At 41.3% G+C, this 25,530-nt stretch overlaps 2 protein-coding genes across 2 annotated transcripts; one reads left to right on the top strand and one right to left on the bottom strand.

Annotated features, from left to right (window-relative positions):
• The first annotated feature begins 516 nt into the window (after window positions 1-516).
• On the top strand, window positions 517-5,418 carry LOC116679277 (sterile alpha motif domain-containing protein 9). The gene is made up of 2 exons (XM_032508956.1): window positions 517-832; window positions 1,434-5,418. Exons 1-2 carry the CDS (start codon window positions 553-555, stop codon window positions 5,057-5,059), a joined length of 3,906 nt encoding a protein of 1,301 aa, XP_032364847.1. The 5' UTR covers window positions 517-552; the 3' UTR covers window positions 5,060-5,418.
• A 12,072-nt stretch (window positions 5,419-17,490) lies between these two features.
• Window positions 17,491-25,103, bottom strand: LOC116679279 (FRAS1-related extracellular matrix protein 1; the record flags this gene model as incomplete). The annotated part of the gene is given in 11 exon segments (XM_032508957.1): window positions 17,491-17,785; window positions 18,343-18,428; window positions 19,384-19,502; window positions 20,019-20,147; window positions 20,287-20,331; window positions 21,050-21,396; window positions 21,687-21,836; window positions 22,667-22,739; window positions 23,417-23,546; window positions 23,679-23,823; window positions 24,902-25,103. Coding segments are annotated over 11 exon segments (1,656 nt in total), but the record flags the coding sequence as incomplete, so codon positions are not given.
• Window positions 25,104-25,530: the final 427 nt, after the last annotated feature.

Below are 25,530 nucleotides of genomic sequence, written 5' to 3' on the forward strand. Positions count from 1 at the left end.
TATTCTTGTACATGTCTATGTACTTAACCCTTGTGTTGTCCTCCCGGGTCAAAACTGACAAAGATTTGATATTTTCGTCCCTTTTTCAGATTTGGTTTAAGTTTTCACTACCACCACCTTAGTACCACTAGTGAACACTACTTTTTGGAGTTCATGGTCAATAACCCTTATTTATTTAGAATTATACTAATATTAAGAAGAAATGATGAATTATTTTTTATTTTATATTCTAATAGTAAGATCAGAGGAATGAAAGTGATCAGTTGTATTTGTAAAGAGCGTAATCCAATCAATTTTTTGTGGTAATTTGGTTAAAAAGAAACTCATATTTCAGATATAGACATTTTATGAAGGGGTCAAATTTGACCCGACGACAACAGGAGGGTTAAAATATTGCATCCAGCGTTGTAATAAAGCAATTGAATTAGTAAACTCACAACAACAAACTAAGCTGTTGGTGCATTACATTTTTAGAACACAAAGGCATTACAAACCTTCAGGATTTCAACAAATGTAGAAAGTAATTACAATGTACAGTATACTTTACACTAAATGTACATCTGTTTCTTCCTGCAGACCACAGTTCTACCAGACAAGTCCAAGATTGCCGTGGAGATCCAGAAAACCCTTGAAAACCTTTCAAAAGACAATCTAAAAAAATTTCAATTCTATGAAAAATCAATTCCCCAAGGTAAACTTGAGGGCAAGGACACGGTGGACACCGCTAAATTAATGACTGAACACCATGGAGAGGACGCTTTAAGAGTCACAACAGACATTCTCCAAAATATCGATCAGCGTGAACTTGCTCGTCAGCTGGAAAACAGGATGGGTAAGACAACGTAAAAATGTATTCAAATAGTCTAGTTGCATTAACGTGGCCTAAACATTATTTTTAAGTTAGTATTTTGTTTATAATCTGCATTATTTTGTTAAGTTTTCATTCACATTCTTTGACACATTTTATTAAATGTTTGAAAATACTGTCAACGAATCCCAGAACCAGTGAGTGATTCTACAAACGAGAATTACCTAATAAATCAAAGTCTATATTGTCTACCTGTGTTTATTGGGCACTAGTTTTTGGAGAAAATCCCAAACACACCTCCCTCCTGCCCATATACTCACAAAAGCATCAAATGTGGATTAATCTACCGCTGAAAATAGTCCCCAGCAAATCCACAATATTAAACCTAAAAAAACTATATATATGTACGGGTGTTTTTATCTTCAGTAGGAACAAATAGGGTTGAAATTGAGAGCCACATACAGGGTGGGAAAGTCAGAAGTAATGAGAGATCGACTAAAATATTAGTTTTTCTCTTCATAGGTTTTGCTGACAATACCCACATTTATAACACCAGCCTTAACCTAAAATGTGTTTTATGTGTTTTCTTTTACTCAATAATGCATTTGTTTTACTATTCATACAGGTCAACTGGAGCAGCGGTGTCTCACAAAAGAAGTGATGAAGAAAGAAGCAAACCAGGGAGACAAACTAAATAATTTGTTAACTTGTGGTGGGAACTCACTGGACAACTATGGCAGATTTGTAGTTGTTGTGAACAAGAGTAGTCCAGAGCAAGTGCAGTATCTCCAGTTTTTGAATAAGCTGAAACTGTTCTGTGTGTTAGACTTTGACCCCAGCTCTGTTGCTCCAGGTGGACTGTGTCATTCCTACAGTGAGTCAAGGGTGGCCAATAAGCACACCCCATCACAATATCAAGGTCAGACTGACTCAGTGATTAAGAACCTTAACCTCTACAAACAGACCAGCTGGGTTTTCTGCAATGGGAGAAATGACCTTGACAGCGACTCAAACAAGGAGTTAGATTACAAGAACTGGCTGAGGAAATCTTGCAAAGATGTAGAGCAATTGGTTTTATTCATTTGCAACCCTGAAGTTCTTCTCCATGGAAAATGTCTAATCATATTCCTCCTACTTTCACCTGTGGACAATGAAAAAAAACCAATCTTTGACACCTACAAGGCCTTTATAAAACAGATTGAAGAGGAAAGCATCATTACTATTTGTGCATCTCGAAGCACGTATGAAAAATGGAAGAAGATGATACAAGAAAAGTGTGACTCCGACATCGATCCGCGATCTATTTATGAGCTGTCGCTCAGCGAGGTCAATGGAACAGTAATGGCCCTGGGACCATTCAATCAGACATCTGGAAGGCTGCTCCCCTCTTCTGACTCCAGTTTTGTTGTTTTGAAGCAGAAGGATGAAGACTTATTGACAGCTCTAGATATTTTATGTCTGAATCAGTGTGAAAACATCGATGAAAACAGTCCCGATTTTCATGACTTCAGAATCAAAGTTGAGGAAGAATTCTACAGAGGAGGCAAAGTCAAATGGTGGAACTTCTACTTCTGTGACAAAGACAAAGACAAGCCATTTGTCAAGCGGGACAAATATAAAACTGTCAAGAGGATGATTATGTCTCAGTTAAGAGATTCAAAAGACATGTGTGTTCTGCTCAATCTGTTTCACCATCCAGGCTGTGGTGGTAGCACCTTAGCAATGCATTTGATGTGGGATCTTCGTCAAGAATTTAGATGTGCTGTGCTGAAAGACAACACACTGCCAAAAACAGAAGTTGCCATGCAAGTCAGAAAGCTCATGAAACTTGAAAGTGAGAAACCATCTCGAGTTTTGCTGTTAGTTGATGATTTAAAAGAAACTGAGAATCCTCAAGATCTTGTGAGCTGCATACATAAGGCTGCAGTAGAGGATAGCTTAAACAAAAATGTGGATAATGCACAAAACTGCAAAGTTATCATCCTTAACTGTGTCCGTGTCCATAGCCCAAAGAAGCAATACAGACAGCACGACCCAACACAGAGTCAATACATAACTTCTTCATTGACACCAGAAGAACAGAAAGAGTTTGAAAAGAAACTCAAAGAGCTCAAAGAAACTCATGAAAAACCTGAAAACTTTTACAGCTTCATGATCATGAAAAGCAATTTTGACAAAAAGTACATTGATGATCTTGCCCGTTACACATTGGAGAACTTTGATGTCGGTTCAAAGAAGGGCCAACTGTTTGGCTTCCTAGCATTATTGAACACCTATGTGGCAGCATCTGAAATCTCTCTCTCACTCTGTGAAGAGTTTTTTGGGATTAAAAGAATTCAATTGCTAGGTGACAGTGTTATGGACAGAATGGAGCCATATTCAAACTTTCTTGTTGAGGAAAGAGTTGAAGAATGGGGAGGATACAAAGGAATCAGAATCCTTCATCACGCCATAGCATCGGCATGTCTGGAAGAGTTGGAGAGAAGATACTGCTGGAAAGTTAGTGATATAACAATGGAGATTATTCACTGTGATCTGTTCTTCCGTGTTGGATTTCTAAAAGAAAGGCTCTCAATTAAGCAAATGTTGATTGAAAGGCACCGCATAAAAGATGGAGGGGATAGAGAGCCATTTTCTCCTCTCATAGACAAAATCCACAACCAGCAAGGTAGACAAACTGTCAAAGACGTCTTTGTGAAAGCATCGTCAAGGTTTGAGACAAGTGCATCTTTTCCTCAGGCACTGGCAAGATATTTGTACATTAATGAGCGTGACTTTTCAGAGGCTGTGAAATGGGCTGAAATAGCCAAGACCATAAATGAAAACCCATTTACATTGGACACGATTGGGCAGATTCACAAAAACAATTTAATATCTAACAACAACAGAGAAAAGCAGGAGACATCACACAATCCAGAAGACTTAAACACAAACATCAAAATAGCAGATAATGCTATCAGAGCATTTAAAAGGGCTCAAGAGCTGGCAAATGCAGAGGATGAACCAGAAATGGAAAATTCTGATAGTCAATCAGAAGACTACCAAAGAAAGTCATATAATGTGTGTGGCTATGTGGGTGTGCTGGAAATTGCTTTTCTGGTCTTTAAGATATTGAGCAGATTGCCATTCTTCAAGAAAAGTGATCCGATGAGGAAGAAGTACTTCCAGAGTTTCCTGCAAAAAAAAATCCCAATCACCAGCGTGCATAAAGAAGAGAATGAGATCAACACCAGATACGTAGAGATCATCAAAGAGCACGAACCGTTCCTCCTCAGCTTGAAAACTGAAGTAAAAGAAACATTTGAACTTCTTGATTGTTACTACACATACATAAAAGCAAACAATTCAGAATATCATTCCAAGGATCGTTGGACCGTCTGTGGTCTTTTTAAACAGTATGTAAATATTTTTTGCACTGCACAGGCGGAAATAGTAAAAGAAAGGCAAAGCAATCCTAATCTCAATTTGAAAATTGATATTGAAGACCGAAGATTGTTTCTTGAAGAGAAACAAGCAGATACATTTGCAGGGATTCTTCAGCATTTGGACAGACCTGCCGAAGAGATTGAGTGGATCACAGAATGCTATGCATTCTTACAACAACAACAACAATTCATCAACCAAAAGCAAAAGACAAAGGAAACAATCAATCACATTGTGTCAAACATAGTTCTTTACCTTTTAAAACCAAAATCTAAACATGTAGCGAGCCAAAGCCACCTGTCTGCCCTACTTTTGAAAATTCTGCAAGAAGTAGGGCTTAGGTATCCCTTCCCAGACCCGTACTACCTGGCTCTGCTGTTATTCTGGCCAAGTCCTAGGCAGGAAAACACAGAAATTGTGGCATATGTGAAAGCAATCCGAACCTCATGTAGCAGGCGCCTGACTGCATTGTTTCGAAATAGAAGCACTGTTGCCCACCTCTTCTTGGGAAAAGAAGAGGGACTCAAGAGGCTTGTCTCTAAACTCAAACTAGATCAGAGTTTTAAAGAGATGCGCCGTGATGCTTTGGCACAACGTTGGCGAAATGGAGATATATTTAAAGACAAAGCAATTATCAACAGTCTTCATCGAGTCAGCGGATCCATCGAGCAAGGAGAGGTGTTTGCCAATTATGGAAAACTGAAAATCCCTGTGCGTCCAGCTCTCATTGCTGGCATTAGAAGTGGTTTCAGCACAGAAAAGGTTTCTTTCTACATTGGATTTGCTATCAATGGACCCCTTGCTTATGACATCCAGTATGAAAACTAGGGTAGTTGTGCAACACATGCACCGAGACATTAACCGTGCAGCGTGAAAATATGTGTGGTATCCTGTGACTCACTGTGATGAAATTTCAAACACACCTCATAAAAACATGATCAAACGACATGTAAGACAGACTGCTGGGTCAAAGTCCAATGCTGTGGGTCTAGATGTATATGTATGTTTTATGTTACTTTTATGCAATTTAATCTTTTATACACATTTTTCATAAACACTTTAAGGAGTTTTTTGTTGTTGTCAGATGTGGCAAACTCGCCAAACTTTCTATTCATTTATCTGCATGTGCGAATATAATATAGTAGTTAAGAGTAAACACAAGCACTGACACATGAACTGTACAAAGTGAAAAAATCCTGTAGCTCTAGCTGTATGTTTTATACACTTTTTATGCAATATAATCTTTAAACATTTTTTTATCCATTTTTGATGTTTTGATTTTGTTATCTGTTGCAGATCTAACTAACTGCTATAAATGTCTCTACAAGAACAAATCACATTGAAACTATTGCGTTTCAAAATTAAGAAAAAAGATCAAGGAGGACAAATTTGTTTTCATTTTGATTGTACATTATATTGTGACTGCAGTTTTGAATGTGTATTGTTTTATTTTGCGTGTAGCCTTCTTTGGATCTACAATTTTTTTAAGATTTAACCTGTTGATAACCAATTACCTAGCAAGCAATAATTACGATTTTTTTGCTTTTGTTTGACTTTAAATTAACATTATTAACCATGCTGTCTTGTGATTGTTAGACTATTTATCTGTCCTGTCAGATGTGGGACTTTAGTTGATATTTTTTGTGTATTGTAGATTTCAATACTGGCACAATTCTTTTTTTACACACAATTTTGTTCACACACACTTATTTTAATGTTGTTAAGACTTCATATTGTGATTGTGTTTCGGAATGTGCATTGTTTTCATTTGTATGAGGCTGACTCTTTTTGACGACTTACTCGATTGAAAACCATTAATCTGGCACTTTTTATATTTTTTTAACTTGACAATAACATACTTTAACATCTGTTGATTGGTAGGTCTCTTAATCATCTGCCAGGGCAGAGCCAGAACCTTACTGCATATTACTGCAAGATTTTAAGTTTGCCATAATATTTTATCCACACAAGTTTTGTTATTTTTATTGTGTTGGTAATTCATACTGTGATTGTTTTTTGAATGTCCGTCATTTTGTTAGGTATGTGACCTACTGATGGAGCTACACATTCTTTAAGACTTCAAGATTAATTGTTTGGAAGCTTTATATTACATGTGTATGCCACTGTGCTGTGATTAGTAGGTATATTATCTATTAAGAGTCATACTTCATGCCATTAATTGGTGCCCAACTTGGGCTATGTTTGTCCCGACTTGGACCCTAGATTCTTTGTTGGAAAGGATATTCTCAGACCTGAGTGAGATGTAAATGATCCACTTTTTTATGTAAATTATATTTTTGGAGACATGCAGTTCATACAGCAAACACAAGCATCATGCTCAGAGCTGACAGTCTAATGTCCGACTCTTTTCCTCTTGACTTTTCTCTTATACTCTTCTCTACCCCTCGGTGCATACACCCTTGTGACCAAGAGGAATGATAACCCATCAGCATGACAGGAAACACCTGCAAGCCTCATGCATTTCAGACGGGTGCTTTATTCTGCACGCTTCCTGTGTGCAAGCTAAGGCGCGTAGTTGGCTAGACTCTATTAAATATGCAGAGTAAATGCTGAGTTCCTATAATAAAACAGTGCAGTCATAAACGTGTCTGTGACCCTTTGATCAACTCACAACCCATTGAGCGCACTCAATTACTCACACAGACAGGGACGCAAGCAACTGGAACATCCCCCAAAAGAAACAGCAATACAATCTTATCTACCGTATATTACAACAGCCACCCCAGTAATAAAAATGTCTGGACATGCCACTGAAATGTATGTATTCATAAAGAACAACACAATGCAAAAAACAAAAATCCCATCATGGGTTCTGTCGTAAATGTTGTTATTGTACGTTATAATTGTAACTTTGACTCTCAAGAAACGTGTAGTATAAAGTGTCCTAAAATCAATTTTACAAATTGCAGGCCTTAAAATGATCTTGAATTGAGTCGTTAAGGGCTTTTGACGAACATTGTATCTGCTGCCCACAGCACCAATAGCCAAAAGAATACTTAACCTAATTGTTAGATGTGTATCATGATGCTTTCATGCTACTAGTTTATTGTGATATGACATAAGACATTATGACTTGTCATAGTAGGAAAAGCATGTTACTTATAACCAGTGATGGGGTACTTGAGTCCTGGACTCGAACTCGAGTCCGTCAAGCCTCAATTCTCTGGACTCGTGACTAGACTTGGACTCGCGGACTGAGGACTTGAGACTCGAATTGGACGCCACTACCACTCGCTCTCCTTGCTTGACAACACATACTGACGTCACTCACTTGACGCTGCATTTTCCCTCTTTTAGTGCAAGTTCTTTTCCCTTTTTGGTGGTTGGATGACTGTGTTATAATAACAAAAGGTCGGAGAGTAGCTATCTGGTAAGAAGTGGACTGTACCCATGTCCCTATCTTCCTGTAACTACTTGGTCGGAAAGAGACTCATATTCACATTTGGAAAATGCAGAGAGATGCGCCCCGGATCGTGAGGTTCGCCAGATGGATTTTACATCCAAAGCTGGAAGGAGCAGCACTAAATGCTGCATGTGTAATCGCACAATTGAGGAAAAGACTGGGACAACTTCAAACTTTTGACAGACACCTATCACGGTTGATATATATAATTCATACTGACCTTTGACCTCCTTACCTTTGGATTTAGGAACCCACTTCGTTCTGTCTTTGCAGAGTGATGGATAAGAGCATCAGCATTTAAAGACAAATAAACAGGATAAGATCTGGAACAGCTTAAAACTTAGACATCCCAACAATGTGATTTCATTTAACGTTTTTGTTATAAAAACCTAAAATAACTTAAAAACATCAAACACTTAACAAATTCTTTCTTACTTGTTACAAGAAATAAATACACAAAATGCTTTATCTTCAATACAATGAAATTATTTGGTCATATTGATGGTTAAAGTGGGATATGTTGAGAATAGGCTAACTATCCTAGTAATTGTAAAGTGATAACTAAAGTAATACTACTACTGACACAGTGTGACCGCCATAACCGTAGAAATGAAACTGAAAAATTCCCTTTTGGGATTTAGAAAGCTAGCTAATAAGCTAGCTACCTAGATATTAGACAAGATGATGAATTATCCAATGTTAGTTGTAATATAGCATTGTCATTTAATATAATAAAGATAACTTACCAATAGAAATGTAATTAAATCCATCGTCTTCAACATCTCTTTCACAGCAAGGCAACAGAGATACCGAACAAAAATGTGCTTCCTGAGTCTCACAGTTGTTACAGCCGTAAAACCTCTCCACAGTGAGTGTGACTTGTTGCAAATAAAATATGGAAGTGTCCATTGATATTTTATTAAATGCCTATATAAATAGTTTTAGGCATGGAACCAAAGCCAACCAGCTACGTGATGACTAGTGACCGTAAAACAATTGGTTCGGCCTTAAAGAACATTCTGAAAACGGCAAAATGCAAAAAGGAACATGTCATAGACTTCAGTGGAAGCAGCGCGCTGTAGCCGTTCGTGGGTTTGGGAAACATTTCCATGGTGACGGCGAGTTCCACCAATCAGAGATGTCGCTGCCGCGCTTGGATTTTGAATTATGGGTAGTGTAGTATACTTCCCCTTGTCATTGTGAATAAAACCTGTTATCGTTAAAACAATCTATCACTATCTCACTGCTTGTGGTAAGTCTACCTCAGATGGTTTAGACATCATGGCTGATAATATAAATCATTATGAAGAAAACTTGAGCCTGTTCTGATTTGATCGCCTGGTATGTGCCAAAAAATGTGCAATGTCCCAAAAAAGTTTTTAAATTTCCAGGTTTTTTGTTTTGTTTCTCCCACTGGCTCCACCGTGAGCTCCCGGTCGGCCCGTAGACTTTACATCGTGGTTACATCGCAGGTACATAAAAATAGAATAAAAAGAGTTATAACCGACCTTGCTTGCAGCTTGAGGTGTCCTGGCAGCAGTTTTCCAGTTGTCTCTTTAACATCGGTGGCCATTGGGGGAATCCTTTTCGGGCTGCAGGGCCGGAGCTTTTCCTGGAGACCTGGAGAAAATTAACAGGATTGTTACTTCCAGAACCAAACTGTTGAGGTCTATGACAAAATGCAGGATGTGAAACACTCAGATTTGTGAACTGCACAGAGAGAAAAATCACAACATTAACAATGAAAATAACTTTTGGTAGCAGGACATCAAATAAAAGAGTAAATCATTGTATTTTGGTTTATACCTCGTGCCAATACCGGCCTCAGACCTAGGGGAATCTGGGCAGGTACAAAGCCACAGGCTGGATAGCACTGTGGATTGAAAAGAGGTGGAGATACAAAAGTTGTGTCTTTCTCAAGCGCCGGCTGTTTATTTCTGCAAAAATAATTTGATGACTATGACAACAGATAGGCCTAACAAACACTAGGACACTGGACGATTAACAACACACAATTATAACTTACACTATAATTATATAAATATATAATATATAAATGGTCTATAAATATATTAATACTATCATTATACTATTAATTTATAACAAACAAAGATGTAACACATTAAACAGATCAAAGGCTACATTTGATTACTTCTATGGAATATGTTACAATACAACAACCTTGTCAGAAATCAAATACAAAGAGTACTATATTCAGATTGAAACTGTTCCCATGTCTATGTGATAATTCATCACAGACGCAACGGTCAGCCGTTGGTGTGTAAGTTTACCGGCACGCGCATTCAACTGACGGCGGCTTAGCCTTCACGAACGTTGACAGGCTAACTTCACCTAGCTCGCTAGCTCAAACTGCTAGTAACTACAAACCATATAACAACATATACATAATACATTTCTACACAGAACATGACACATATAGGTCACTGAGAAAACCATACTAGTGGTATACTCGTTTGGTACCTAACATAATTAAGCAAAGGTTTAAAAATATACCTGTGGATTGAAAAGAGGTGGAGATACAAAAGTTGTGTCTTTCTCAAGCGCCGGCTGTTTATTTCTGAGCGCTTGAGCTACCGTCTCCACGGCAACCCACTACGGTGAAACTAGTCAATAGCGCCATCTACTGGCATGAAGTAAAAATACATGGTCATGAATACCCTACATGTAATGAATAATAAAAAAATAGGAGGGGTTAACTTTTTTTTTTAATTAACCTTCTCTACCCATTACACTCTCCCCTACTTTAAGAGGTGTCTCCTGACATCCAGACTAAACTGGACTAATGGCTACAGTGGTATTCACAGACTATTTGGTCAGATGTCAAGTAAGTACGGTCTTCACAAGGCCTCAGTCTGAACAGGAAGGAAGCCTGCAGTATTTCAATCACAGGTAGTAGTATGAAGTAAGATTGTATGTCAATGTCTTTTATATCTGGTCAGTGTCAGTTCTATTGTACGTCCATACAGTTCGGGAAGGATAGCAGCATCTTTCAGGAAACACTGGGTAGGCAGCCATGGAAAAGGGGTACAGTACAAGGCATTAGTTCCCATTCTCCAAGGTTGGTAGGAGGGTTCTCCGGCTGGTCATACATGAAAATGTTTCTGGGTTTGACTGGCCGAGTGGTCCTCCGCAGTGTTGAGGTACCTCGCCTACTGGCTGGGGAAAAGGCCAGCATCTATCACAACATCTTGAGAGCTCCCACTCTCCACAACATCATCTTTTTGTTGCTCCAGTCCTTCCACAGCTGGGGATGGATTTACTCTTCTTGGTACGGACATTGCTGTGCTGTCACCAAAGGATCAGATGGTCCTGGCTGCCATACATCCCCAGACGACTCAGGTTTGGCTCAACGGTTGATATTCAGGAGCCTCAGCCCTCAGCTCACTGTGTTGCTTGGGTTCAGGTGGTGGTGTCTGACAGCCCTCTCTCATATACAGGCAAGGGTCTGAGGTTGTAGGAGCACTCCCTCTCATCATCTGAGGGTGTCGACATGAGACTTGTGTTGCTTCTCTGGTTGGCATTTGACGTCTCTGTCCCTGGGGCTTTCGCTTCACACCAGTGTCACAATCCTCATGACTGACTGGTAAGTCACGACAGGCAAGAGGAGGTTGCGGTGGAGCACCCGGAGGGGTTTGTCACCTGATTCAGCTTGGATTCGATATACAGGTCCGTCTCCCAGCCTCTCAATGACACGGTGAATATTCTGTTCCCAGTAAGATCGAAGTTTGCCGGGCCACCTCTCTCCGACAAGTTCTTGACAAGCACACGATCACCGGGTTGCAGCAAGACTCCTCTGGCACCTTGGTCGTAGTGCCTTTTCCCTTTATCCGAAGACTTCTTGTTGTTCTCAGAAGCAATCCGGTATGCATCCTGCATCCGGAAGCCCAGGTCTGTGCATACTCCTGCCGTGTCTGTACCAGTCGATCCGGGTCGGATTGAATATCAGGTCAATGGGCAGCTGTGGAGTCTTCCAAAGAGGAGGAAGAATGGTGAGTAGCCCGTAGATTCATGTTTTGTGCAATTGTAGGCATGGACTATGCCGGGGAGAATGATGTTAATCTGTTATTTTTATTTTTGTGCCTCAGCTAACCCTTACTTGCTTGCTAACTCAGATGCTTGAATTAGTTAATTATCAAAAAATCTGCAATCCAGTTCATCCACAGGGTAACAGTATGTATAAAAGCTACATGTCTGAATGAATTGCAAAACTTACAAATAATAAAAAAGTTGATAAAACCAAATGTTGTGAATATTGTTAAGAGTTAATTATTGGATTTTGGTAGTCACATAAAGAAGCATTAGTAGGTTTTGTATTGTCTTGTTGTTTGGCTGTCTCATGGGTTTTTTCTGTCTGTTAAAAAACAAAATTATGAATAAAAACTTGATTAAAAATAAGGGTTTCTTCTTGTAACGTTTTAACCTTTTAACTCTCATAAACACAGACCAACTGATGTGCACTTAAGAAGCCAACAACATAAATAATTTATAATTTTTGTTCTCACTGTAGTTTAGTTGGTTTGATTTAATATCAGGGATTAACTAAATCAATAAACAGTCTCGCAGGAGGCAAACGTGTGATTCCTAGGATGGTGAAGCCATGACCCGCCCTGTCCCCGTCTCTCACTGACTAGTAGGCGTTCCCCTCATTGGTTGGACTGGTTAGGTCTAGATTGGTTAGGGTTTGGGTACAAGTACCAGGGTAAGCCAATCAGAGGCAGAGTAAGGCAGAGTAGGGTGGGACATGCCTTTGCCATTCTGATAAAACGCAAATTGACTTCCTGCAGTGATAATAGTTGGTGTTTTACTGCCCTCTGCTGATCGTTCAACACAATTTAGACTGTTTTTATAACAGAGAACATTCAGCTCCTGGTGGCATTCAGCATTTCAAGACTAAAACAGTGCATAAATACTCTGTTACAGTATAAGTCCTGCATTGAATGTGTTCCCTCTGTAAAAAACATTTAAGTATAATCAGTAATATTTTAGAAAACTAAAAGCTAAGAAAACCGGCCACTTTTAAATAGTTTACCTGCGGTGTTATTTTATTTTTGTGTTGCCTCCAGCTTCCTTTGAAACTAAATGTGTCTTCTGGCAAACAGCCACACGCCGAGAATCAAAAACACCATCCACGCTCTGTGTGTGTTGCGTTAGGTCACGGCAGTTTCTTGCAACATTGCTATGACAAAAAATCTAATTAAAAAATCTAATTAATTATCATTTTATTCTACGTTTTTTTGTACAATGCTATTTATCAATGAAAAAACTTACATTTCGTCTTCATCGAAGGCTGGTGAGTTTAGATGATTGTTATTGTGTCCAAAATATAAAGACAATGGGTCCCATCTTCTCGATTTTGGCGCCCAACAGACTCCTGATCTGAGTCTGGGTCTTACTGACGCCGGGTTAGACGGGAAGCCGAAACTATAGTTGCCGATCGCTAGCTCGCTGACCTTTGCAAACGGACTAGCTGCACAGCGAGGCTTCGTAAGATGCTGCTAATTAATACAGTCTGATATCATTTATCTGTAGACAGACAACCAACAGGAACATTAATCTTATCCTCTGTGCCAGTTATCTCTTGCTATTTTTACAGAGCTTGTTAACTTTGCATATCATCTAGAGCAGGTTTATTTATTAAAACAGTTCTATATTAGAAAGTAAAAAATACAGGAAGCCGCCCAGCTCTCTAAGTAAAAAAAACAGCGTTCACAAAACTTAGGCTACATACAGGAGCTGAATGAAGCTCCTAATACTATGAAGGAGATAAATGAAGGAGACTTCCCCAGAATTTGGCAATTCCTCATTTGCCCTCTCACGTCTGGCAGGTTCATAATTATTCGGCTGCTGGCCTTTCCTCCTCTTCCTCCTCTTCCTCATCCCAGTCAGTCACCGTAGTTCTAGTGATCGGCTGAGACTTTTCTCCCCAATGTGACGTCATCGCCGAATTGACTTAATAACCCGCGAATACCAAAAATGACCAAAAACTAACTTTTAAAACTATTTGGAGAAATGTTTAAAAATGATATACATATCTTGAGTGCTTTTTGTAAACAATAGTCAACAGTGGTGGTTAACCTGCAACATAGGCTTTAAACTATTTTGTCAACATAATAATAATAAAATAATATGGTGGATGACAGATTTGGGTACTGAGGAGAAGCTAATTAAATAAATAACTGGCCTTGAACACAGCATACCTTAGTAGGCTTGCTGTCTGTGGCTGCTCCATCCTCCAGCGCTGGGCCAGACCATCGGGCAGCGGGGGACAGAATCCAGCCCGTCACGGTCATCAAGGCCCCACCACGGCGTTCAACGCATGACTGGCTGGAAAGAGGTCACAAAAGAAGAGCTGCAGTAGTTAGGATCCATACACAGACATAGGATCCATCGTTTGATATCCTGATTATGTCAGGAACTTAACTAAAAATGAGACTGTGCGGACTAAAACGTAGGGCTGCTCAATTATGGAAAAATAAATCAAGATTTTTTTGGTCAGTACTGAAATCACAATAATTTCACATGATGATATTGATGACAGATGTTGCAATTATTGAACTCTAAAAACAGTGGAAAAGGTTGAATAAATCAACAGTTCAAAAAACACATCACCTGTGAAATTTGCCTAAATATTTTTTCTATTTAAACTTTATTTTTTTCATTCAGAACACAAGAGAAAATAAGTGTTTACTTGCAAAACGTAATGAGATAACTAACTGTTTTTCTCAATTATTCAGTTTTTGTGATCATTGGGAGTTAAAATCATAATCACATTTACATTTTGATTAATTGCACAGCCTTACTAAAACCAAACTACTAATTGTAAGCCTCACAAAATGGTAAAATTATGGTACATTATGACACTTTGACATTATATTTTATATCAAAAGGTACCTATTGTACATCTGACAACCTAGCTAGCCATTATTAACTAGTTAATATTAGTTAGTAAAGGCTAGCTTGAACTAAGAATGTTAAGTTGACTTAATGCTGTGTAGTTGTTGACAAACATCATTTTCACAAGCTTAGCCTACTCACATAGCCCTAATTAAATAAAAAATATTCTACCTGACGTTTATTAGCATTAGCCTGATTAAGTATCAGGACTGTGACTTAACTCAGCTAGCTTTTTTCATGTTAGCTTTTAAGCTAACATGAAAAAAGCTAGCTAAAACCTTACCTTGTGATGTTAAATTCAACACGTCCGTAGCAGTAAAATATAACACCTTATTCATTTGTGGGATTGTCTATTAGTGTTGACAGTTGTTTCGCATAAAAAATCAAAAAGAGGACAAAAGTCGTTTTTGAGTCTGTAGAACGGGAGAGAAGACTTTGACAAAATGGCGGCGGAAGACGCATCTCACAAGATGGCGGCGTTATACGTTATCTATTAGCTAGTTAAGTTAATATTAACGGTTCGCAGAAAAACAGCTTTTAACAAAAAAATTGATAAATTAATGAATTTAAATACTCACAAATGGGCTAACGCTTCAACCAGTGTGTGTCGAAAGTGGATAAAGTCAAAAAAAAAAAATTTGCTAAGTCATTGCTGACTATGATCAAAATGGCGGACGTAAATTGCCGTTGGAGATTTTCAAACTGCACCAACGGTCAAATCACAATATTAACGGCGAAATAACGGTTGGTAGCAGGATATCTAACAATATATTTTGGGCATCATATAATAGTGTTACGTAACCTATTGTTAACGTTAACGTTACGTAGTTATGTTAAAACTGAGCTAGACAACCAATAACCAAAGAAAACCTGTATCTTTACGGTAAACTGTTGAGCGACCTGTCAGTTGAGTCTTGTTAGCTCAACCTAACGTTACATTATTTAAATTAAAATAAGATGTTAGGCTACTATTAAAATAACCAAACATGCCATTGAAATAGGTATATAATACTAGGTCGTCGCATTGCATTGTAAACGTTTGGATTTAAAATTAAATTCAAAAATATATAATATATACGCCCACTTTTGGGGTTTTACTCACCGGGAAGAAAGTTTCTCTTTTTAGCCAAAGTCCAAGAAACACGGACCAATTGCTGTGCAGTTGATGTGTCCAGAAGACAACATTATGTTCATGTATATTTAAAATTTTTTGTAACTTTAGCCGCTGTATTTTGTTTGTTTCATGGGATTAGTCGTTGAATCTGAACGGCGTCACTTTTGCGATTCCTAGGATGGTAAGGCATAACGTGTCCTACCCTTGTCTCTGATTGGCTAGTACGCGTTGCCTTTGTTGATTGGATTGGTTATAGTGGTTGTCATAATACCCAGGTAAGCCAATCAGAGGCGGAGTAGGGCGGGTCATGCCTTGGCCATCAGTGGAAACGTAAATCCGTCTTGTTGTGTTGTGCTGCCCTCTGCTGGTCGTTTAACAGGCTGGTTTAAAAAAGAGAAATCATTAATTTCCTAAAATTCCTCATTTCAAGAACAAAAAACTGTGTATTATAGATTATAGATATGTAAACATCTACATCAGTGTCATGCAAAAAGCTAAATTTGAAACCAGTGGTGGAGAAAGAACTTTTACTGCATCAAAAAGTACTAAGAACACATTAAAATACCCCAAATTCCTGCATTGAAAAGGTGTCTTCAGTATGTATGTATGCATGTATGATCAAACAAAGGTAGTTAAAAGTATGAAACAGATAGAAATGTCCCCTGTGATGTTAAACTATTACTCATCATATCAATATGTTCTCCATTAAGGCTGCACAATATATAGAATTGGTTTTTTATCTCCATCGTTGTTTCAATATCAACATGCATACTATACATATCGCAAAAGGCGGCAACATATTGCAATAGCCACGAGATTTTTAGTTGAAAGACAATATCAGTAAAATAACGTAACTCATTCTTTTTTAAGTAGTGCCTTTAAGGCTCAATTCAATCTTCAATTTGTTAAATAAAAGAAAGTTAGAATGAAGAAATTATTTCCTTTTATTTTAAATTCAACAAGCAATTTGTTGTATTTTTGAAGAACACTAAAAGCAACAGAAAGTCATAACTGAGCACACTTTTATACCTGTTTAATAATAATAATAATAATAATGTATACTTTACAAGGGGAAATTACAATTTACACACATTACACACAGGCCTGAACTACACACACGGTCCTATACATGCACTAATGGAGGGATGTCAGAGTGGGGGGGGACCATACTTTGGTCTGTGTGGGGACTTGAGCCAGTGACCCTCCGGTTCCCAACCCAACTCCCTATGGACTGAGCTACTGCCCCCCCCACCCCACGTATTTCATACAAATTATATATCGTTATTATGATATTCAACCATATCGCACATGGCATACTGGTATTTTCCTCATATCGTCCAGCCGTATTCTCCATTAATCAATTTTCTTTGTAAAATAGCAAGAAAAGGCTCGATTACCCAAAGTGACACCGTCGTCATGGTTACGTCCAACCTGCAGTCTCCATCCAACATTATTACTATTACATTCACATCATTAAAAGGTTTCTACGTGAGAAATTACTTCAACTATCAAAGTAGTTTCACAATACTCTTCTGTCAGTCGGTTTCACTTTTACTTTATTTTTTTACTACATTAACTTTTATAACAAAACTCTTGTTTCATGGACAGAGAACTTCATTTGGAAAATATACTAAAGCTGTGAGAAAATGTATCAGAGACGTAGAAAGTAACATGAGAAGAAATCCTCAAGTAAAGTACAAGTAGGGCCTACCTTATATTTTTTTCCTTTAGTACAGTACTTGAGTAAAGTGTGGAACCAATATAAGAATTCGTCAAACTGCTGAACTTCATCTCATATCTGAGTTCTGTGCAGCGATCTTTATTTTGACCGACATATGAATATTAAATGTTCCGAGCAGCGTCGTTGCGTATCAACGTGACCCCGAAACGCCGAGCTGGTAACAGTGAACCTGTCTCTCAGGGAGGGGGGGGGCCGCCGAGGAACAGATGACTGCGTGTTGCGTCTCGGGGGAGCAGCTGGTGGAGATCCAGCGTCGGGGGTTTTCAACCAGCACGCATTTGGGTGGAGCCCCCCTCATTCTGGAGGATGACACCGAGCCCCCGTGGGTCCACATCCAGCGACCTGAACCTCCAGACTGACCTGGGGAAACAATGGAGAGATGTCAGGGTGGGGGGTGGGGGGCACATGCTCAGGTCCTTTACATGCACTAATGGAGAGATGTCAAGGTGGGGGGGTTGCCCATTGAAAGGCACCCCGAGCAGTTGGGGGTTCGGTGCCTTGCTCAAGAGGTGAACTGGCACCTCTCCAGCTACCAGTCCACCACCATACTTTGGTCCGAATGGGGACTTGAACCAGCGACCCTCCGGTTCCCGACCCTTCTCCCTATATGGACTTATGCAACCCATGAGCTTTTATCAACTCGGGTAAAAGAAGATTAATCTTCTAGGGATGCACAGAATCCAGATTTTTGGCGTTCGGCTGTTTAAGACCCACTGAATCCTCCCGTCCTCAGTCTAATAACACAGTAATAGACATAATAATTAATCACATCCACAGCTGTGTCCTTTTCATTTTATTTTAGCTGTAAAAATCAATCACTGCCTGGACTCCAGATCTTTCGCTCCGCGTTGAGAACACCACGCCGTCCACGCCGAGGCTCATGGGACGGCCTCAACGCCGACGTTAAAGCCACTCACCGATCCAAAATGGCTTCCTCCCGGCAAACCTCCACAGCCAGGCCACGTCTCTTGTGGAGCGCGCGCCGGTCAGGCTGCTGTTAAACCTGCCACACAGATGTTCAAAGCATCAGAGTCAGATCACAACACACCTGCAGCCGCATGCGCAGACTCGAGCCTCTGAAGGCTTTTAACAGATTCAAAGGTTTTTCGTTCACTTTTTTCAGCAACATTTTATTCATTTATTTGTACAGTTATTTAAAGGTGCAGTAGGTAAGACTTAAAAAACTAACTTCCTGTCATATCTGCTGAAAATGACCCCATGTTCCAGTGAAACTACATGAAGCAGGTCCTCTGGCACCACCTACAGTCTGTAGAGGGATCTGCAAAGAGCCACCGCTTCCTGTTCAGATGCACCAATCAGGGCTGGGGGGGGGCGGGTCTAACTGTGTGTCAATAGGCTCGTTGGAGATGAGCCAGATGGTGCAGAATCTCCCGTTGCATGCTGCCACTAGCACTAGTTTTACTACTTTTTAGAATTCATGGTCCCTTGTGACCTGAGGACAACGGGAGGGTTAAAACGGTCCCGGAACCACTCCTGCCAGTTTCTTCTTTCACAATAAAAAGTTTGTTTCCGTGTTATTTACAGCAGATAGCAGCGCCTCTCGGCACTCGATGAAAATGTGAAAAAAGGCGGTGAAAAAGGAGATGAAAAGGAGACGAAATGACGACGAAAAGGAGACAAAAAAGAGACAAAAAGAGACAAAAAGGAAACGAAAAGGAGACGAAAAGGCGGTTAAAAGTGTTTCTACCGATGTTATTTAACCCTGGTCGCCAACACTGACTCAGATTGGACAGGTAGTCTAGCTAGCGGTCTGGATTTACCCTGCAGAGATCTGAGGACCAGGTAACCATAGTCCTCAGATTGGACAGGTAGTCTAGCTAGCTGTCTGGATTTACCCTGCAGAGACCTGAGGACCAGGTAACCATAGTCCTCAGAAACCAGCCGCAGGTTCGAGCCCCAGCACAGAGACAGAAGTAAAAACTGTGTTTGTTACTTACAGCAGCGAGCAGCTCCTCTCGGCGCTCGCCCAGCTGGCCACCGCCGAGCCGAGGACGTAACAGCGTCTCCGGTGGTGAGTCCAACCATCGGGACACGAGCTGCTCACTGACTTCCCCGTCTGAGGAGACAAAGAGAGACAACAACAACAACAATAACAATAATAACAACAACAATAACAACAATAACAACAACAACAATATTGATAACAACATGTTAAGGCTGCGTTCGGACCGGAAAACAGGGATCTGGCCTGGTTGAGCAGCGGTGGGAGTATCAGTGAAATGTCCCATTTCTGTGATCCCCCCCCCACCAATGTAGCACAAGTGGAGTTTATAGTTCAAAGTTTTAAAAAAGCTGAGGCTGTCTTTGGGGTTCATGCTTCACGAGCAAAAACAAAAACAGGGAAATGTAGTGAGACGTTTGTTAACCCTCATGTTGTCCTCGGGTCAAATTGACGTAGAAAAAAAAGTGAGAAATGTTGGAAAAAAAGCGTCAAAAGCGTTAAGAAAAATTGACATAAACGTAAGAAAAAGTAAAAAAAAACATTGATAAAAAGCATCAAATTTTCAATTTTGACGGGCAGACAACGCAAGGGTTAAAGTGTCAGAGACTGAGGTGAGCAGTGTGTCTGTACCCTGCGCTGGCGTGGCTCTGGGTGGGGTCCTGGTCCTGGATGATCCATCTGAGGAGGGTCCTGATGGGGGCTCCAGCCCTCATCGCTCTGCCTCAGCTCCTCCACCCGCAGAGGAGTCAGACTGTGGAACTGGGGGAGGAAGAGGGGTCGTTAAAGAGGTTTTGTGCCGTAGGGGTGGTCTCCGCTGGGTATATTTCTGTATGCGGTCGTGCTTTGTTTGCGTCTTTGATAAATTAATTGATTCATTAAAGTAAAACTAGCATCTTACCGTCCAGACCTTCTGCTCAGACCTCCTCTCTCCTGACAGATGCACCTGCACGGAGAGCAGCAGAAAGACCAAAATATCAGCTTTGTAATAATAATACATTTTATTTGTAATGCACTTTACATTTAAGACACGTCATCAAGATCAGTTGGAGACAGTAACGCTCAGCGTCACCAGGAAAGAGCTTCTAATGGACTTCACCGGTCTCCGTCCAGAACAACGGGACCTGATGGTCCATTTCTTTAACTGTCTATGGTTCAGACTCGCTGCTTTCGGCCATATCCAGGAACTTCCAACTTTCCGGTCTTTTCGCGGTACTTTACGTCTCCGATCATCACCATGTTCGCAGAACTGATCTTTACCCATCTAACGACCTACGTGTTAGTTTTCCTATACGTACACGGACGTTTAGATGTCAAATGTCAAGAATTGTCAAACGCATCAAAAAGGACACAAAAGCGTTAGAAAAAGTCAAAAAAAGCAACACTTTTTTTTTTTTTTTAAAGCGGTTGCACAAACAAATTAAGTACTAAGATTTAAATAACAGTGGCTCATGGGTCACTGACGTCAGGCTGAGATATCACCATACACTGTAAAAAATGTATCGTAAAATTTACAGTAACTTACTGTCAACGATTGTCCAGCAAGTTCCTGTGAATTCTTTTATATTACTGTGAAATCTAAAGGAAATAACTGTATATTTCAGTTATTGTTTACAGGGTGGTGTGAAGGATTTCTTGCAGCAATAACTGGAAGAACCACTCACTTTGAATCCTCCATGTCTGACGCTGTGCCCAGTGGTCCCAGTGGTCCCAGTGGTCCCAGTGGACCCCCCTGTGGATCCCCCCGTGGGCTGCCTGCTGTGGTGGAGGACGTGGCTGTAGCTGCCGGGGGCCGGCTGGTCCTGGGGTTCCCCCTCGCCGTAGTCCAGGTAGGGTTTTGGGACGTCGCCTCGGGGAGGGTGGGGCTGGTTCTCCCACAGCAGCTCTGCCTCGATGTCGGTGACGGGGTCCTCCGGTGGTCTGGGGCGGTCCGGGAGGGGGGGAGGCGGAGGAGAGAGTGGGAGTCGCTTCCTGTCCTCCTCCACCCTCAGGTCATCTGGATCGCACCGCCCTGAGAGACAGCAAACAATAATACCGGATAAGCGGACGAGGATGGATGGATGGATGGATGGATAGATGATAGATAGATATTGAATCCAATAAAATGGGAAATTCTAGTGTTCCAGCAGCAAAATCAGTCCCACAGCACAGAATATAAATATAGTGAAATACTAGGAAACAGTAATAGGAATAAAATATTATATTGAATATTATATATATTATATATAGTATAACGCTGCTGTACACAGAGAGGTTTGCGTGAGATTGAGAGTAAAAGAATATCTGCTCTTGATGCTTCACCTCCTCTGGGGTCGATGATCTCCACGCTGGCGGATGTCCTCTGTCCCAGGACGGCGTTTTTGGGGTTTTTCAGGGTGACAGTGAACGTCTCGTGGTTTTCCTCCAGGCCGTCGTCAATCAGGTAAATGTTCCAGGTCTTCACACTGACTCCTGAACAGGAACCACAGAAACCAGAGTCCTCATGTGTCAACACTGCATAGAGGTTATACTAGCACAGATGGAAAAAGTACAAACACATTGTCCTCAAGTAAAAGTACCAATACTTTGATAGAAGACCTGAGGGCAACATGAGGGCAACATGAGGACAACATGAGGGCAACATGAGGACAACATGAGGACAACATGAGGACAACATCAGGCAACATGAAGACAACATGAAGACAACATGAAGACAACATGAGGGCAACATGAAGACAACATGAGGACAACATGAGGGCAACATGAAGACAACATGAAGACAACCTGAAGACAACATGAAGACAACATGAGGGCAACATGAGGGCAACATGAAGGCAACATGAAGACAACATGAGGGCAACATGAAGACAACATGAAGACAACATGAAGACAACATGAGGGCAACATGATGGCAACATGAAGGCAACATGAGGAGAACATGAAGACAACATGAAGACAACATGAAGACAACATGAAGACAACATGAGGACAACATGAGGACAACATGAAGTCAACATGAGGACAACATGAAGACAACATGAGGACAACATGCGGGCAACATGAGGACAACATGAGGACAACATGAGGACAACATGAGGGCAACATGAGGACAACATGAGGACAACATGAGGACAACATGAGGGCAACATGAGGACAACATGAGGGCAACATGAGGGCAACATGAGGACAACATGAGGGCAACATGAAGACAACATGAGGGTTAGTACCGTCCATTGTTAGTTCTGAAGTCCTTCATTCTTTTCTTCACCAACATAAACAACAGTTATAATGTGTTGACCCACCTGGGTCAAACTGGATGAGACCGGCGGTGCTGTGAGTGAAATCTCTGCCGGGTTTGGCCGATCCTTCCTCCACCTGCACCACAACAACAACAACAACAACAACAACAATCAACAACAACAACAACAACAATCAACAACAACAACAACAACAACAAGGAACTCAGCTTCTTCCACAAACTTGCTTGTGCTTTCTCGCCTCGCAGAAGTCCCAGGATCCTGGTAACACCTGGATCCTGGTAACACCCGGATGGTGGTGACACCTGGATCCTGGTGACACCAGGATGGTGGTGACACCTGGATCCTGGTGACACCAGGATGGTGGTGACACCTGGATCCTGGTAACACCCGGATGGTGGTGACACCTGGATCCTGGTGACACCAGGATGGTGGTGACACCTGGATCCTGGTAACACCCGGATGGTGGTGACACCTGGATCCTGGTGACACCCGGATGGTGGTGACACCTGGATCCTGGTAACACCCGGATGGTAGTGATACCCGGATGGTGGTGACACCTGGATCCTGGTAACACCCGGATGGTGGTGACACCTGGATCCTGGTGACACCCGGATGGTAGTGACACCTGGATGGTGGTGACAGCTGGATGCTGGTGACACCCGATGCTGACACCTGGATACACTCTCTCTCTCTCTCTCTCCTCTCTCCTCTCTCTCTCTCTCTCTCTCTCTCTCTCTCTCTCTCTCTCTCTCTCTCTCTGTAATAATACCTCCCAGAGTCTGGGACTGGTACCTGGATGGCGACGTACGCCGGGTCGACGCTCCCCCCGTGGCGTTGGACCTGGATCTGCAGCGTCCCCGCAGTCTCGCAGGTCCGGTAGCAGGTCGCCGACAACTCCACCCGGGACCAGGACAGCTCCAGTCTACAGGGCACCCGGGAACATGCATACACTGATGATCATGTCATTTTACAACGTTATGCCAGGTATTTACTGTAAAATCTACGGTCCGAGTTGTAACAGTGTGTGCATCATGGTGTCCTCCTACAAACCCACGTCTCGGGCAGCATGGTGTTCCCCGCCGCGTCGCTGAGGCGGAACAGGAAGCTGTCGGCCGTCACGTCCACGTCGGCGGGGACGACGAAGACCACGGCGCGCTGGTCCAGGTCCCGCTGGGTGAAACGTCCTTTGATGTAAGCTCCTGGCAGGACGAGACGTCTTAATCCAGCTGGACATACTTCTCTTTAGATCATATATGTTATGTAAAGCCTATTTATAGAGGCTTTACACAGGCTATATATAGGCTATATATAGACTATATATAGCCTATATATAGGCTATATAGGATATATACCAAGCTATATAAGCTATTTAGACTACATACAAGGCTATATAGGCTATATAAGCTATATAAGCTATATAGACTATATAGCACATATATAGTTTATATAGGCTATATAGCACATTTAGTTTATATAGGCTATATAGGCTATGTAGCTTATATATAGGCTATGTAGCTTATATATAGGCTATGTAGCTTATATATAGGCTAGATAGCACATTTAGTTTATATAGGCTATATAGGCTATGTAGCTTATATATGGCTATGTAGCTTATATATAGGCTATGTAGCTTATATATAGGCTATATAAGCTTATATAGGCTATGTAGCTTATATAAGGCTATGTAGCTGATAATGCTATATATAGCTTATATAGGCTATGTAGCTTATATATAGGCTATATAGCACATTAGTTTATATAGGCTATATAGGCTATGTAGCTTATATATAGGCTATATAGCTTATATAATAGCTATATATAGCTTATATATAGGCTATGTAGCTTATATATAGGCTAATAGCACATTTAGTTTGTATAGGCTATATAGGCTATGTAGCTTATATATAGGCTATGTAGCTTATATAGATAGCTATATAGGCCTAGCTTATGTAGCTTATATATAGGCTATATAGGCCTAGCTTATGTAGCTTATATATAGGCTATATAGGCCTAGCTTATGTAGCTTATATATAGGCTATATAGGCCTAGCTTATGTAGCTTATATATAGGCTATATAGGCCTAGCTTATGTAGCTTATATATAGGCTATATAGGCCTAGCTTATGTAGCTTATATATAGGCTATATAGGCTAGGCTGTGTAGGCAACTTGAGCGTTTAATCAATCATGTTATTTTGGGTAGTTCAGAAGAACATTTATATATGAAAGCAGGCAATTTGACCCGAGGACATCGTGAGGGACGAGGACCGATGTCCCACCTGTGAGTGCGTTCTCCAGGAAGCCGAACTCCGGCGTCCGGCTGATGGAGAACTCCAGCTGCTCCGCAGGGCTGTCGGGGTCCGACCCCTGCAGGTGTCTGGAGGTGATGAGGACGCCGTAGCGCCCGGCGCCCAGGTCCACCACGGTGCTGGGACTCCGCCTGGTGGTCAGACTGGGGGGCGTCCTATCCACCCGATGCACCTGAACACAACACGAGACAGAGGTTTGTTTACATATTCAGTGCAGGAAGAAATCCGACAGCATTTAGCTTAATGCTGTTAAAGTATGAAGCTAAAGGAGGAGGGAGTAGCAAGGAGGGAGGAGGGAGGAGGGAGGAGGGAGGAGGGAGGAGGGAAAAGCGAGGAGGGAGGAGGGAAAAGCGAGGAGGGGAGGAGGGAGGAGGGAGGAGTGAGAGAGGGAGGAGGGGAAAGCGAGGAGGGAGGAGGGAGGAGGAGGAGGGAGGAGGGAAAAGCGAGGAGGAGGAGGCGGGAGGAGGGAGGAGGGAGGAGGGAAAAAGCGAGGAGGGAGGAGGAGGAGGGAGGCGGAGGAAAAGCGAGGATGGAGGAGGAGATGGAGGAGAGGATGAGGGAGGAGGGAGGATGGGAGGGAGGATGGAGGATGGAGGATG

The sequence above is a fragment of the Etheostoma spectabile genome, unplaced genomic scaffold, assembly GCF_008692095.1.
Source record: "Etheostoma spectabile isolate EspeVRDwgs_2016 unplaced genomic scaffold, UIUC_Espe_1.0 scaffold00010097, whole genome shotgun sequence".
Lineage (NCBI taxonomy): Eukaryota > Metazoa > Chordata > Actinopteri > Perciformes > Percidae > Etheostoma > Etheostoma spectabile.